This window comes from Corvus cornix, chromosome 2 (assembly GCF_000738735.6).
Source record: "Corvus cornix cornix isolate S_Up_H32 chromosome 2, ASM73873v5, whole genome shotgun sequence".
Lineage (NCBI taxonomy): Eukaryota > Metazoa > Chordata > Aves > Passeriformes > Corvidae > Corvus > Corvus cornix.
Window position 1 is genome coordinate 130,741,714 of NC_046333.1, and position 15,340 is coordinate 130,757,053.

A 15,340-nucleotide genomic window follows, 5' to 3' on the forward strand; every position below is an offset into this window, starting at 1 on the left:
GGGCCGGCGGCCATCTTGTGCAGCCGGCGGTGGCTGTGGGGTTGTGTGCGGGGCTCGAAGCGGAGCGGTCGGCATGAGCGCGGAGGCGGCGGACCGGGAAGCTGCCACCTCTAGCCGACCATGCACGCCGCCGCAGACGTCGTGGTTCGAGTTCGTGCTGGAGGAGGCGCTGCTGGAGCAGCATCTGCAGAAGCCCTCTCCCGGTGCGTGCCCTGCTGGCCGCCGCCTCCCTGCGGCCTCGGGTTCGGGCCGTCTCCGGTCCCCGGCCCCTCCTGGGGCAGGATCATTCGGGGGGGCTGTGAGCCGTCGGTGAGGGGGGCTCCGCTGCGGTGCTGGGGAGTCGGGGGCAGAGGGAGCCAGGCACTGCCCGCGGTTGTGCGGCGGCATTTACGCGGTTTTTCTTATTTCACATTATCTTTCCTATGTAATAACTTCATTTCTCTGTCTTTCTTGTCTGGTAGATCGCTTTTTCTTTCGCATATGTGAATGTTGTGTGCGGAAGTGTTGTAAGTTGTTTGTACGGTGGGAAGTGCTGCTTGTGAGCATCATTGCAGTTCGCAGCTGGTTTTCTCCCGTTGGAGTCTTGTTAGTGTCAGGAGCTGAAGTCCTCCGAAATATTCAGTGCTGAAATTGCTCTCTGGACCTGGAATAAATAGAAATCTCGTCTGGCGTACTATAAGAAAGTGACCATATTTAAAAGTAGCTGATCTTTTGATAGTCATAAGTGGTAGTCATCTTTTTCAGTACCCAAATTCTGTGGGGAGGCGGAGGAAACAGGAAAACCTGGGCCAGTGTTGCCTCTACAAAAAGTAAATTTAAGTATAATCTAGCTTAGCTCTTATGCTTAGATCTACACTTAGATTCTGTTTTGCAATTAATTAAGTAAATTGTTAATACTTGTTTTATGTTTCACAAAGTTCAGTGAGAGTGTAATAGCTATTCTTGGGCCTCTTTTTTCAGAAGAACTCAAAGGTATTGGCCATCTTATTTTAAGGGAGAGATTTGGGTGCTTTTTTTAATGTTGTTTTTTAACCAATCTGAAAGTGTTTTTAAAATGTATTCAGAAGTACCAGCAACTGGTTGAAAATATACTTTACATGCAGAGGAGAATTACAAGTAGATATGTAGATTTTACAATAGTTCACTTGTGATTTCATTAGGCAGCATTTATTTTCAGCAGATGCAAGTATTATAATTAATACAAAATAGTGAAAATAAATAAAGGCGTGAGAGTGTGGTTACCATGGTCAAGTGAACTTTAAGGTTAAGTAAAGGTACGTTAATAGTCTAATTTGAGTCAGCATATGCAGGACACCATTGGGGATTAGAACCTTACCAGCTAACAATATCAGCACTATAAACACCAAGGATAAAAACCCCTGTTCATAGCTGGAAACCCCCTCCTAATTTCTGGGCTTACATAGAATTTGAGGCGTGGCTGTGGTTTTTTGCAGATCCGCCACCTGTGCAGCTGATTGTTCAGTTCTTGGAACAAGCTTCAAAACCATCAGTGAATGAACAGAACCAAGTCCAGCCACCACCTGATAACAAAAGAAACCGCATTTTAAAACTTCTTGCTCTCAAAGTTGCTGCTCATCTGAAGTGGGATTTGGATGTATTAGAAAAAAGGTATAGTCTGTACATGTTCATGCTGAACTTACTAAATTGAAGTGGCTTGAGATACTTATTTTAAAAAATAGAAATCTGTCTTGCTCCCTTTTCTGACAGTATCTCCCTTTCATTAAGAACCGTCTTGGATGTGACAATTGAAATCAAGTTTTATTTCAGCTGTAAGTTAGGAAAGGGTTTTGATAAAGGCAGTGTGTCTGAACAAGTCAACACTGTTTAGAGACAAAAAATAGCATGTCTTAGACATGGAGGTATGTACATGGAAACTGCATTAAGATGAATTGGAGGTTATGTTTTCTTCAGTGACAAAATTAGCATAAGTTTCCTCATTCTGACGCACTTGAAATTGGAGGTCTTGCTCCAGTTCTGTTGATATGAAGAACTCCATATGTCTGTGAACTAGGTCACTGAAATGACTGTGATTGAAATAGACAAACCCCACCTTTGCATCTTTCCTTTTTAAATTTTGGCTGAAGTATTGTCTGATGAGCTAGAACAGTCGGGAACTACTGCACATTAGGGAGCTGCATTTCACAGAATCACAAGATGGGTGTGGTTGGATGGGACCACAGTGGGTCACCTGATCCAACCTCCCTGCTCAAGCAGGGTCACCCCAGAGCACGAGGCACAGGATTGTGTCCACATGGTTCTTGTTTACATTTGGTTTCCTGTTTACACTTAGATAATGGCAGGAGTTCTTTATTAATTCACGCAGGTCTCTTGCCTCTTTTACCCATAATTTAATGTAAAAACTTAGGGGGGTAATAATTGCCCTGGTTCTAACTTGCATGGAATTATAGAATCATTTAGGTTGGAAAGGAGCTTTAAGATCATTGAGGCCAACCATTAACCTGACACTGCCAAGTCCACCACTAAACCATGTCCCTAAGTGCTACATATACATGTAATTTAAGTACCTTCAGGGTATGGTGGTGACTCAACCACTTCCCTGGGTAGCCTGTTCCAGTGCCTGACCACCTATTTGGTGAAAAATTTTTCCTAAAATTCGATCTAAACCTCCCCTGACACAACTTGAGGCCATTTCCTCATGTCCTGTCACTTGTTGCCTGGGAGAAGAGACTGAGCATCCCCTTGCTACAGTCTCCTTTCGGGGAGTTGTAGAGAGTGATAAGGTCCCCTCTGAGCCTTCTTTTCTCCTGGCCAAGCACCCCCAGCTCCCTCCACCAGCCGCTCCTTATAGAACACTCCTGATAAAACACAAGACCTAAAATTTGTTCAACAGAAATCCTGGATTTAACTGCTGAAAGTGTAGTTTCCCTGGTTGTTTTCAATACTGGTTTCAAAGAATGCAGATTTTTCACAAGATCAAAGGTACTTTGGCAGTAGCTGATCTAATTTCAAATAATGTCTAAATTTGTAATAGTATTTTAGTTCTGTTAAATTATACCACAAAAGCTTGGAGCAGTGCAGTCCAGCTTTCATGTCTTCTCATTTTATTAGAGAGTTCTGTCCCAGCCGATGTGTATTTTACTTTCTCTGTGTTCATAGAGTTCCTAGTCTTCACTGTTCACTTTATGTGAGTGAAATGTCATTTGTGATGGAAATGGGGTTGTTTATGTTCGGGGAGTGTGGTCTGGGGCTGCTTTGAAATAATTTCTTATTAGCTGAGTTGTGCTGTTATAGATGACTGGATTATTCTGGTAAGGTGCCTGTGTGGGCTAGTGCAGTGGTACAGAGAAGTCCAACTGTCAGGGCAACCATCCACTTGGGCTTAATTTGTGCAGCTAATACTGGTAACTGCTTTACATACCTGATCTCAAATGCTGAATAAACATCCGTGGGATGTTAAGTAATAATCCAGTACTGAACAGCAGTGTATATTGTTTAAAATTCCATAAGTAGATTTACTCTATGAAGTATATGATTCTCTCTATTTTATTTTTTAATAGCTTGTCTGTTCCTGTGTTGAACATGCTACTGAATGAACTTCTGTGTATCAGCAAAGTTCCCCCGGGAACTAAACATGTGGATGTAGACCTGTCCAGCTTACCCCCAACCACTGCAATGGCAATACTACTCTACAACAGATGGTAAACTACTTCTAGGCAATAATATAAAATAATTATAGAAGAAAGTAGTGTTTTGTTCTATGTGTATAATCGTACATTGAAGGAGAAAGAATCCTGAAGTACTAACAATATTGTGATCTGTTGCTAGGCTATAGTGAAGGAGCTGAGTCTGAAAAGCTGCTCTAGAGCTGGTTTTCTTCCCTAAAAAAAAAGACAGTAAAGGTAGTGGTTTGAACTGTCACCTTATAAATACATGTCTTTTGGCTTTTTATGGACATAAGAGCATTTCTTAACTACTAGATGTGCTCTTGAGTAAAGGATTTATTCTGATGGTATGTTTCTGAAATGGTAAACTGCTATTATCAAAGGCCTGTACTCTGCTTATTACACTTCTGAGGCTAATACCATTCTTTGCTTAATTTTTCCCCCTATGTAGGGCCATAAGGACCATCGTTCAAAGTAGTTTTCCTGTAAAGCAAGTGAAACCTGGTCCACCTCAGTTAAATGTGTAAGTTACAGGTATAATTCATTTGGATGTCGTGGCTATTTTATAATCAGCAATGTAATTCCTAAGTTAGTAACATACAGTTGCTTAGAATGTCTACTTGTAACATGGAAAACTTGGATTTATTTCAAGTATATTCTTACTTTCCTGTCAGACATGCTTGATACATATACTTGTTTTTTGTTCCACTCTGTCAGTGTTATAATCTTTGTGACTTCATCGTGGCATGAAAAATCACGGGAGGAAGGGAGGTGACAATTTGCCTTGGCAGAATGCTTATGCTCTAGTTTAGATGGCATACATTTCTTGCATTCTTTTGCATCCCTAACTTAGAGTAGCTTGGTTAATATGGTTGTTGTATTATACCAGTTTGAAGCATTGTGTATGATAAGCTAAGAAATAATGAAGTATTTTAATTTGCTTCATTAGACAATAATTTGTAATTTAAAATCAAGTTTGCATTTTGCCTTCTAGAAGCTGTGAGGCTTTAGAAACAACTTGTCCTTGGAATTGACTTTTATGTTACAGATTTCTCCAAAATTTGGAAGTATCTAAGTGGTACTTTTCATATGTTTTATGTTAATTTTATAATTTAGCATTAGACCATACTTGCTTGAGAGAGTCTGTTAAATATGTTGATTAACCATACTCCTCTTCCTCCTCCTCATTTTACAATAAATCTTGTATTGTCCTATATGTATCAGAGTATGGTCCTGAATAAAATGAAAATCTGTGTGGGGAAAATAATTAAAAAATACTTTTAATTTTTTATATAAATGTGTGAACATGCTTCTGTCCCCGACATGTTTGAGCAGATCTAAATGTTGAAGCTTCAAGAGACTTGAGGCTGTGGAAGATTTCTTCATGATTGTTTTGCTATTGAATTGCTATTAGCAGTCCAATCTTAAAAAAGGAAGTGATAAATTTGCAACTTTTTGTTTTATTGAACCACATTCTCATGCAAAACTATCTTTTTATTATATAGTTCTGTGTTTCGGGTATAGATAAGAGCAGTCAGTGGGCCTGCATAATGATGTTGAAAATGTAGTCAAGCAAAACTTAGTATGAATGAATTATTGTGATCTAGAACATGAAATAAAATAACATGCAGGTCTGCGTTATAACTGAACTCTTGACCTGTTGTGTCTAACTTGCAGTATGAACCAGATTCAGCAAGAAAAGGAACTAACTGAAAATATTTTGAAAGTGGTGAGACTCTTTTCCCTTCTTATTTTTGCTCGATTTTACATGTAAATATGAATTTCCTTATTTTACAAGAAATACAGAAGCCATTTCTACATGGCAATAGAACAGTTGTGTAAGGACTTTTTTTAAAACTATCCTTTTACTGAACTGTTAAAATTCTAACACTAACTTAAACCCACAGTTAAAACCAAGAGGTTAATTCTTTTAATGAATTTGAACTATTACAGTTGAAGGAGCAGGCTGCTGATTCCATCCTGGTCCTAGAAGGAGCACTTAAATTAAACAAAGATCTTTATGTTCATACTATAAGAACTCTGGATTTATTGGCCATGGAACCTGGTATGGTGAATGGAGAAACAGAGAGTTCCACAGCTGGACTGAAAATCAGTGCAGAGGAGATACAGTGCCAGGTAGCTCACATTTTGTACTAAAGCTTTCAATTAAATCTGTTTCTTTAGACAAAGTATTAAGTAATAATTTTGAGGTAAATTGCAGTATTTTTCTATTAATGTTCCCTGTGTTGTTTTGGTTCTTTTGGTAATGCAATGAGATAATACTGGCTTCATTTTACATTAATAGAACTTTTTTTATCACTGTAAATATTGTTGCTTCCCACCAACCTCTCACTTTTGCTCCCTCAATCCCCCAGAATAACCCATTATATGACAAGGACAGCTTATTGCATTGTTTTCAATGATTATAGGAAAATCATTCTTCAATTTTGTAATACTTGTGCAGAATTACTCAGACTGAGATTGCAGTTAAAGAGGAAGCAATTGAAGTATGTGGGGAAAGGTGTACTGTGTGTTTGATATCAGTGCTGTTTGCAGGTTTGTTATGATTTGGGTGCAATCTATTTCCAACAAGGATCTACAAATGCAGCTGTTCATGAAAAGGCTAAAGAAAAGTTTTTCAAAACAAAGGAGTTGATTGCAAAGGTAACAAGTGTTCTTTTAGCATGTGTATTCAACTTTTCTGTAAATAAACCTTTGTCTAAATTATTGCTTCCTTCTTTAGCAGTTTAATTACTCTTAATGGTGCACAGAGTTTTTAAAGAAACTTCCTGAAGTTTTGACAGTAATTTTTTTTTCACATTGTGCCTGGTTTGAAGTTATATTAATTGGTTGCAGTATATTGCTGCTTTGTTCTACATTTTGTAATGAATATTCTTTTACACAAATTGTATTGGTGCAAAAAATGCAGAAATAACATGTCCAGCGCTAATACTGAGTCAACTGAACACTACTTCCTGTGTCCATGGTGATGATGTGTTTTTGAGGAAGGTAACCAGAGAGCACGTCCTATTTTATTTTAATCTAACTTTCCCTTGGAAATCAGATTGCCTATGATCTAACCTTTTTAAAAAGTACATTTTAATTTATAAGTAAGGTATGCTTCCTTTTATATTTTGCTTCATATTCATATTTCCAAAACTGCGGAACTCCAATTTTTATTTAAATGAAGTGTGTACATGCACATTCTTTTGTTCTTTTGCTGTTACTTGGGGAAATTGTAAGTCTCTGTTTCTGAATTAAACATATGTATCATAATACTTTGGCTACTAAGATCTGAATTAACTCTTACTTTTCAGAATGGCTCATCATCACTTCATTTTACCATAGATGAAGAACGGTTAGCTGGGTATTGTCAAGCTTGTGAGGTTCTTACCTCATCTTCTGATGATGCATCTCAACAGGCAACTCCATATAGTCAAATCCACAGCTGTATGAAATCTGGCAAATATCAGGTAGGATGCCTAAATAAACCCACATATATTTGAGGGGGTTTTTAATCTTTCCTTGTGGATGATTCCATTTGAACGGGTATGGATTTTAAGAAATTTTAAATGGCAATTTAACCATTAACATACTGTTTTAAATCCTATGTGTTTAGGAATATAACATAATCTGGTACATATTAGATTAAAATATCTTGTATTCTGTACAATGGTAAATAATTCCTGCCAGCTGAGATACAGGATTTTGAGGTAGATTTTAATTCTTTGAGTTTCAGGGAATATTGCTACTTAGATGTTGCAAGTTTAATTTGGGTTTTTTTGGTTTTTTTGTTTGTTTGTTCTTTGATTTTTCTGATGATAGCTTTCTTTGTTACTTGATTCCTTTTTGGTTGTTCAATGAATTTTAGTATTAAATAGGGATGCAAGCTGCTTCTCTCAGTTTGATAATTTTTACCAGATAAAATAATTTTCTGTCTATTTATTTTGCATTATGCATTGACTATTCCAACTATGTTTTTATTACAGGACTTAGTGAAGATATTCCTTGAAGATAACCTAACCCTCAGTTTACCTGAACAGTTCAGACAATCAGTGCTGAGAGAACTCTTCCAAAAAGCTCAGCAAGGGTGAGACATTAAATAATGACCAATGTTCAGTGATAATGAAGAGCAATTTTCATTAGTTACGGTTTTTGTGGAAAGTATGTAAAATCTTTTAACAACAAACTACTTACATCCAAGGAACTTCAGCCTTCATTTCTGGTAGCAATAGTCTAAACTAAATTTTACATCAGACCACAGCTCTTCGGTTGGATCTTACTGTGGCTGTATATGGAAAAAATGTAATGAACGTTAACAGTTAATTTTATCACTTTACTGATTTTTTTTTTTTTATAATTTTTTTTCTAACTGCTGTGATACCACTCTTTGTTTGTCAGAGCTATCCTGTGATCTTCAGTTTTGTGTTCATGCAGGAATGATGCTCTGGATGAGGTCTGTTTCAAAGTCTGCGTGTGCAACACAGTCTGCGATGTATTACAAGGTCGAATAATTGATATTCAGTTTTGTCAACTGTTCCTGAAACCCAGCAAAGAGAAAATAGACTTCCTTCTTGAGGTAAAACAGTCATCTAAAATTAGAAGTGAAAATGGTATTTAATGAGAGATTTCTTTCCCCATATAACTATTATTGTTGCAAGTAATGCTCAGATTTCTGAAGCAGAGAAAGGTAACTTCTCAAACATTATTGAACTTGTTTGCAGTTAGTACAATTACACTCAGTTCTGCATCTGTGTTCATAGCTCTGTTTCCCTCTGATGGGGAGGATCCAGTGGTGAGCTGTTGCTTCAGCTTGTATTTGAAATTGCTGCTATTCCTGGTATCATTAAATTATATGGAGACATTGCTGAATATTTGTTTTTGTGGAACAAAGAATCAAATTCTCCAAGACAGAGAGAATGAGTAGAAAAAGTACCTGTGGAAGAGGACCGCTTTTCCCTTACCAGCTTTGTTGTAGAAGTTAGCATGTGAAGTGATCCTGAGTTACTGTTATATGTGAGACCTACACTGTTACCCTTATTGAAGCTTTTTAGGAAACTGTTATTGCTCAAACTAAACTTAATCCTTTTATTGCTTTGCTGTTATTTTAATGTTTTTTATTAATTTGAGCCTGGTTCTTTTGTTTGTCTCTTCAAGCATGTGAGTACTCTCTACTGCAGAGCAAGTAAAACTTAATCAGCTCTTCGTATTGGGACCGAAACATTATTAAAAAAAATTCTTGCAAGCTGGAAATTAAATTCAACTATCTAGTTATTTTGCAACTGCTGTTTTCAAAAAAAAAACCCAAATCCAAGTGAATCTTGTCATTTTGCACCTAGAAATATTTCATTTTTAAACTCATGTGCTAAATGATCTTGTGAGGCTGACTGATAGTGTGGCACTCAGTGTCAGTGGATCTCTATACCAGAGGAATAGGGAAAAGGAATGTGAATTATGTCTGAGGGAAGATCACAGTTGTCTGAAACATCCTGTCTTGTGTACAGGTTGAAGGAAACTGATCCATGTGTGATAGCGACAGCTTTTATCAGGTTTCCTTCAGAGACAGTCATATTTCACACAGTTGTACTGAGATTTCTTTATCAAGCTTTGTCAGTCAAATCTCATCTTTCTTTTTTGGCTTACAAGCAACCCTTGAGAGCTGGTCTCATCTCTACAATTAGAGTAACAGAGTCATGACAGGGTTACACAGAGCAACACAGACATACTGGTTTGATTCTAGACGAATTAGGCTAACCACCCAGCAAAGCTGCACTTGGTTCCCACCCAGCAGCACTTGACCAAATTTAAAAATTACACTACAAAGCAAAAACTACAGACAGGCTGAAAGAGTTGGGGTTGTTCAGCCTGGAGAAGCAAAGGCTCCAAGGGGATCTTGGAGCGCCTTCAGGTACCTGAAGGGGACTACAAGAAAGCTGGGGAGGGATTTTTGCAGGGGCATTGAGGGACAGGACAAGGGTAATAGGTTCAAACTGAAAGTGGCAGGTTTAGATTAAACACTAGGAAGAAATTCTTTACTGTGAGGGTGGTGAGGCACTGGAACAGGTTGCCCAGAGAAGCTGTGGATGCCTCATCCCTGGAAGTGTTCAAGGCCAGGCTGCATGGGGCTTTGAGCAATCTGGTCTAGTGAAAGGTGTCCCTGCCCGTGGCAGGGTGGTTGGAACTGGATGATCTTAAAGGTATCTTCCAACCCAAACCATTCCATGATTCCATAACTTTGTTGCCTCACTGGAGATAGAGATTTACTGACTGTTACTACTTGTGAGACAAAAAGCTGGTCAGTAACACTGGCTGTAACTAAAAACGATAAATTACAAGGGGGCTGCTTAGTTCTTTTCTGCTTTCTTTTCCAGGTTTGTTCAGGGTCAATAAACTTGGAAAATGCTTCTGAAGAACTGAAGAGAAAAATGGCAGCATTTCTCAAGTGTGTACCCATATTAAGATAACATGAATTTGCACTTTGTAAGCGATGTAATACAGCACAATAAATATTTCAAGAACTTGTAAGTGGAAAAATAAGCACCTTCTTCCTGCTTATGTACTAACATTTTTATTTGTTTAGAAACTTGTGTTTGGGCATGGAAGATCTTCAGTTTGTCTTCATGATTTCATCTCATGAGCTTTTCATAAAACTGCTGAAAGATGATGAACGGAAACTGCTCATTGAGCAAATGCGGAAGAGATCTCCTCGAATCAACTTGTGCACAAAACCTGTGACTTCTTTTTATGATATCCCAGGTAATTTTCAGAGTATTTTCATTAACTTATAAGCAGACAGTGCCCTGTTTCTGTGATGAACACCTTGAGGTTGCTAAGTGCAGGTTTGTTCTCATAAAGGTTGAAAGAATACTTTCTGTTGTTATTTGGTGCATGTCATACTTGTTCAAGAAGGTTACTTGTTTGTATCTCAAGTGAGCGTAAAAGATAAGCTCAAATGAGTGTGTCCTGGGTGACCAAGTGAGAGAGTATGGTGTTGGTTTGTGGCTGTGGCAGCTGTTCCCAGAAATGGAACCCTCCCTCTGGACTTAAATACATTAATGATGATGTGACTGTGTGGTAAGCTGGCCCAGGAGTGCCATCTGAAGGAAGTTTTAAACCTACCGAAGTAAAACAGATCTTTTCAACCAGTTAATTTCCCCAGTACAGCTGGCTGGCTGTGCAGCTGCACAAGTCAAAGCTAACGAGAGGTGCCAGATGTTGGCTGGAGCTGGAAAGACCTTACCTTTTTCAGCTCTAATGCAGTCTTGCAGTAGCTTAAACCAGTTAAGAAAATGCATATTTTTACTAAAGCAGTATAGGAACATGCTTTTAATGCAATCTTGAAGCTACTGCTTTACTATAGCAAGAGCTGCTGGAGTGAGGAAGGGGGGTGTTGCAAGCAGCCCTTTAGGTCAGGGTGCTAGGAACGTAGCACAGGGTGTTCATGGAAGGGCACAAAAGGATGGCTGGACCTATGGAAGCATGATGTATCTGCTGCTCTTACTATGTTCCGATTAAAATGTTAAGTACTAAAGAATTGTAAGTATCTACATGGAGAAGTGTGCTGGAGACCTGCTTTTCTTCTAGCTTCAGCAAGTGTCAATATTGGCCAGCTTGAACATCAGCTCATACTGTCAGTGGATCCCTGGAGGATTCGCCAGATCTTAATTGAGTTGCATGGTATGACCTCAGAACGCCAGTTCTGGACAATTTCTAATAAGGTAACTTAGTTCTTGTGGTCACAAGAGATAGTAATTCAGGGACTGGTTAGGTATCATACTGCACTGAACAATAAACATTTTCTAATAGATCCTCAGGGTGACTTATCTTTTCCCTCTCTGTGTAGTGGTGTTTTAATAAGAATGATGATACATATCTAAACTCACATTCTATGTGAAGAGCATTACAAAACTTACAACCTTTGTTTTAAGGAATTACTGGCAGTATCACAGGCTTTCCTTATAAGAAAATATGTTCTCATAGCTTTTGCTTTTAGTGTTCTGACTAGATAGCAATATTGTTTTAGCTTAAATTTCTGGAATTAGAAGGTGGGAGCGGGAGAGACAAAGATCTTTTTGTATAAGTAAAGATTTCTTGTCTTTTATTTTGATTCCTCCCCTTAATTATTGCATATTCAGAGTGTGAACAAAGGGTAGTTGGGTGTTTTTATTGTACTTGTAAATGAGCCATACATTACTTGTGATTGGATGTAAAGACAAGAGTTGGCAGTCATTTTCAGTGTTTGGGGTTTGTTTAGGGTGTTTTAAGCAGTGATGTGAATTCTAAAACTTGTTTCTGTGCAAATGTCCTATGCGTTTCTCTCCCAGTGGGAAGTACCAAATGTTTACGGCAATGTTATTTTAGGAATCAAAGACAGTCTGACTAGGGATTTGGTCTACATCCTGATGGCAAAGGGATTACACTGCTGTGCCATTAAGGTGAGCAAACCATCTGAGCTTACTGGTTGGTTTGGACAATTGAATCTTACGAAAATGGAAAATTTGGATGGCCCCTTTTGAGAAAAACAGCGGAAGAACTGGGAGGTGAGGGAGGTGTTGTAACAAGCTCCATGTGTTGTATAATGGTTCATTATTTCTGTCTCTCAAGAGTTCCATCAGCAGAGCAAAGATAATGGCTTTCCAGTGAGTTGGGCCTGGAGATAATTTCATTCATATAAAGTTTTGATTATATGTTCTAAATTATCTGGCATCTAAATCCAGTGGTGATTTGATTTACTAATATGAAGTACTTTTCTTTTGGATGAGTGTTTTACATAAGGAATTTATTGGAACGCTGTTTTTTCCTTGTAATTGACAAGTTTGCTAAATTGCAGCTAAAACAAAATTGTACCAAACATACTAGTAGTTGGTTCTAGCATGTTTTTCCTTAAACTCTTTGTTTGGTGTTCAAAAAATCTGGAACTCTTAAGCTTAATAGCAAGTCCAAAGGACTCATAAGTAGACACTGTTGAGATGCTTGAGCAATGCTGGTGCTAATGGATGCTGAGGCTGGTTCAGCCAGGATAGAGCTGAATGGCACTTCAGCTTGTAGTATTTTCCCTTATGAATTCTTTAGGAATCATTAATGCATGTAATTTTTATTACAGGATTTTGTCCACGCAAAACAGCTTTTTGCTGCTTGCTTGGAGCTTGTGACAGAGTTTTCTCCAAAGCTCCGTCAGGTCATGCTGAATGAAATGCTACTTTTGGACATTTACACTCATGAAGCTGGAGCTGGTGTTTCTGGAGAACGTCCTCCTTCTGATCTTATAAGCAGAGTCCGAGGATATTTGGAAATGAGAGTACCTGGTAAGTACATTGCTGTCTTTCCTAGGATGCAGTAAAGCACAAACCTTGAGAGAAGGCGGGGGGGGGGAAGCACAGCAAAATAAAACAACTTTGTATTGCAGATTTACCACTTAGGTGTGTAAGTAGAAAAACAGCAGTGACTTTTACACTGTAAAAGTAAGTCTTTAAAAGTTTCATTTGTTTTTAGAAGCTGGAAATGAGCTTGATGCCTACTTGTTGCTAAACATTGACAGTTTCTGTTCAGTGCCACTTAAAGGACTTGAACAGGATAAACATGTCTGCACTTCTACCTGAAAAGTTTTGCTGGTTGCTAAAAGGTTTTTCCTGGTTTTGCAGTGAGGGAGTAACTTAGTACTGTTGTAATTAGAGGAAACTCTTGTTGCTCCTAATTTCCAAAGGTGAGGTCTCTTGTATGGCTGAGCATCATATTTTCCTGTGATAGCTGTGAAACAAAACCAGCTGATTAGAGGGAATGGGATTTGCTTATTTTCATACAACACTCTTTTCTCAAAAAAAAAGGAAGTTAAACAAAGAATACCTTTTCTTTTAGATATTCCTCTTCGACAAGTTATAGCTGAAGAATGCGTTGCCTTCCTTTTAAACTGGTGTGAGAATGAGTATTTGACCATGCAGGTTCCATTACCTCTGGTTCAAACTAATCCTTATGTGAAGGTAAGGAGTGCTCAGTCTCAAAGCTTTCTCAGACTGTAATTGACTTTTTTCTGTTGCAGTCTTTCGTACTTTTCAAAGCAAGTACCTTCTGCTCAAGAGTGTGGGGCTTTGTGGCTGTAATGAATTAAGTATGGGGTAGAACATAGTAGGGCTAAGCAACAAGCATGTTTAGCAGTTCACAAAAGACATGGAAGCTGTGCTGCAGGAATACATGAAACAAGCTGCATCTTGGCCCTTGTTGGCTGCCAGCTAAGGTGGTTCCATCAGGTGTGTGTGGTTATGAGCCACGATTGAAACCCTGTAGCACTTCCCTAAAGAACTCTTCTCTCAGCTGGAACTCAGCCTAGATTTATGTAGGAGGTATGAGAAGTGTGCAGATCTCTGATTTCATGTCTGGCTATTTTTCTGTTCCTAAGATACTTGTGTTCCAAAGGCACTGTAATGGTTCCATTCTCTAACCTAACACCAGTGTTGAATTTTTGGAGACATTCAAGTATTTTCTTCTTTGAAATTTTGTTTTCAGAATTGTTTCACAGCAATGTTTCTACTTCACAGTTAGGCCTTGGAGCAGAAGGCAGGTGGTATTATAGGACAGGTTCATTTTTACCCTGCTCTGCTTACCTATGATACTTCCTAATTTCCCTTTTGAGGTTCAGCTTTTTTGTGTAACATTGTGCCAGTTTCAGTTAAGATTAATTACTGTGTGGAAGTTAAGTGAGTTCTAAAGAGCCAATCTTTGTAAAACTGTCTTTTATGGAGTCTAGGTTTTATGCAATATGTAAGTTTGTTTTCTGGAGCTTGTAATAATGAAACACACACCAAGGAAGCTAATAAATGGAAAAATGCTCTGTTTAATTCCTGTTTTCCAGCTTCTTCATCAGTGTTCTCTGCTGCAAAATTTAGTTACGTTGTTTTGTAGTTTGTAATTCAAAATCACTTGCTTAGCCATTTTAAATGCCAGTAGTTCCTTTGCTGTAGGTGATATGCAGAGACGCCTTAGTTACTGTATTTTTTCCATTGCGTAGCTGGGCCAGTTGCTGGCTGCTACATGCAAGGAACTTCCAGGTCCCAAAGAAAGCAGACGCACAGCTAAAGATCTCTGGGAGGTTGTTGTACAAATCTGCAGTGTATCCAACCAGCACAAACGTGGGAATGATGGAAGAGTGAGTTTGATAAAACACAGGGAGTCTACACTGGGTATTATGTACAGGTATGTTTTCTAAAATTATTTTTGAAAATGGTTTGAATGGGTTTTTTGATCCCAGGTTTCTTCAAAAATTGTCTGGATTCCACTATCAGAGTAGTGGCAGCAGCTAAAGATCTGAGTAAAAATCCTGTCCACTGTGGGAGTTGGGTATTAGCAGGGATGTGTTGACTTTCCTTTTCAGAGGCAGAAAAGGTGTGGGAGGCAGCTCACCATGCAGAAACTGAAGCATATATGCCTGGGCTCCCATTATAACCAGTGCAGATCTTCCAGTAAAATCAGTGGCGTCTAGAGGGCAGTTTAGCTGGTGGGCTGGAGGTGTCTGCTTTGCATCAAATAGAATTATTCTGTATCAGTTATATACTTCTAGTTGTATCAAGCACGTAACTCACAGCATGGGTACCTATACTTAGCTTTGTTTCTGAGTCTAAAGTTAAATGTTACTCAGTTTTGAAATTCTAGTTCAGCTAAGCTCTGCAAACAGAAAGGAACTGAAGTTACTCTGGTCAAGTATT

At 38.5% G+C, this 15,340-nt stretch overlaps 1 protein-coding gene across 3 annotated transcripts in view; it reads left to right on the top strand.

The window, feature by feature from the left end:
* INTS8 (integrator complex subunit 8) overlaps positions 1–15,340 on the top strand; it is a 23,150-nt gene continuing 7,810 nt past the window's right edge. For all 3 annotated transcript variants that reach the window (XM_039548788.1, XM_039548790.1, XM_039548789.1), the window contains exons 1-17: positions 1–203; positions 1,455–1,629; positions 3,540–3,680; positions 4,096–4,167; positions 5,322–5,373; positions 5,598–5,780; positions 6,201–6,308; positions 6,962–7,117; positions 7,634–7,734; positions 8,082–8,223; positions 10,016–10,086; positions 10,225–10,400; positions 11,229–11,362; positions 11,969–12,079; positions 12,748–12,949; positions 13,500–13,621; positions 14,647–14,831. In XM_039548788.1, the coding sequence (XP_039404722.1) occupies positions 74–203; positions 1,455–1,629; positions 3,540–3,680; positions 4,096–4,167; positions 5,322–5,373; positions 5,598–5,780; positions 6,201–6,308; positions 6,962–7,117; positions 7,634–7,734; positions 8,082–8,223; positions 10,016–10,086; positions 10,225–10,400; positions 11,229–11,362; positions 11,969–12,079; positions 12,748–12,949; positions 13,500–13,621; positions 14,647–14,831 (2,261 nt within the window). In that variant the 5' untranslated portion in view covers positions 1–73. The remainder of the gene's footprint in view (positions 204–1,454; positions 1,630–3,539; positions 3,681–4,095; positions 4,168–5,321; positions 5,374–5,597; positions 5,781–6,200; positions 6,309–6,961; positions 7,118–7,633; positions 7,735–8,081; positions 8,224–10,015; positions 10,087–10,224; positions 10,401–11,228; positions 11,363–11,968; positions 12,080–12,747; positions 12,950–13,499; positions 13,622–14,646; positions 14,832–15,340) is intronic.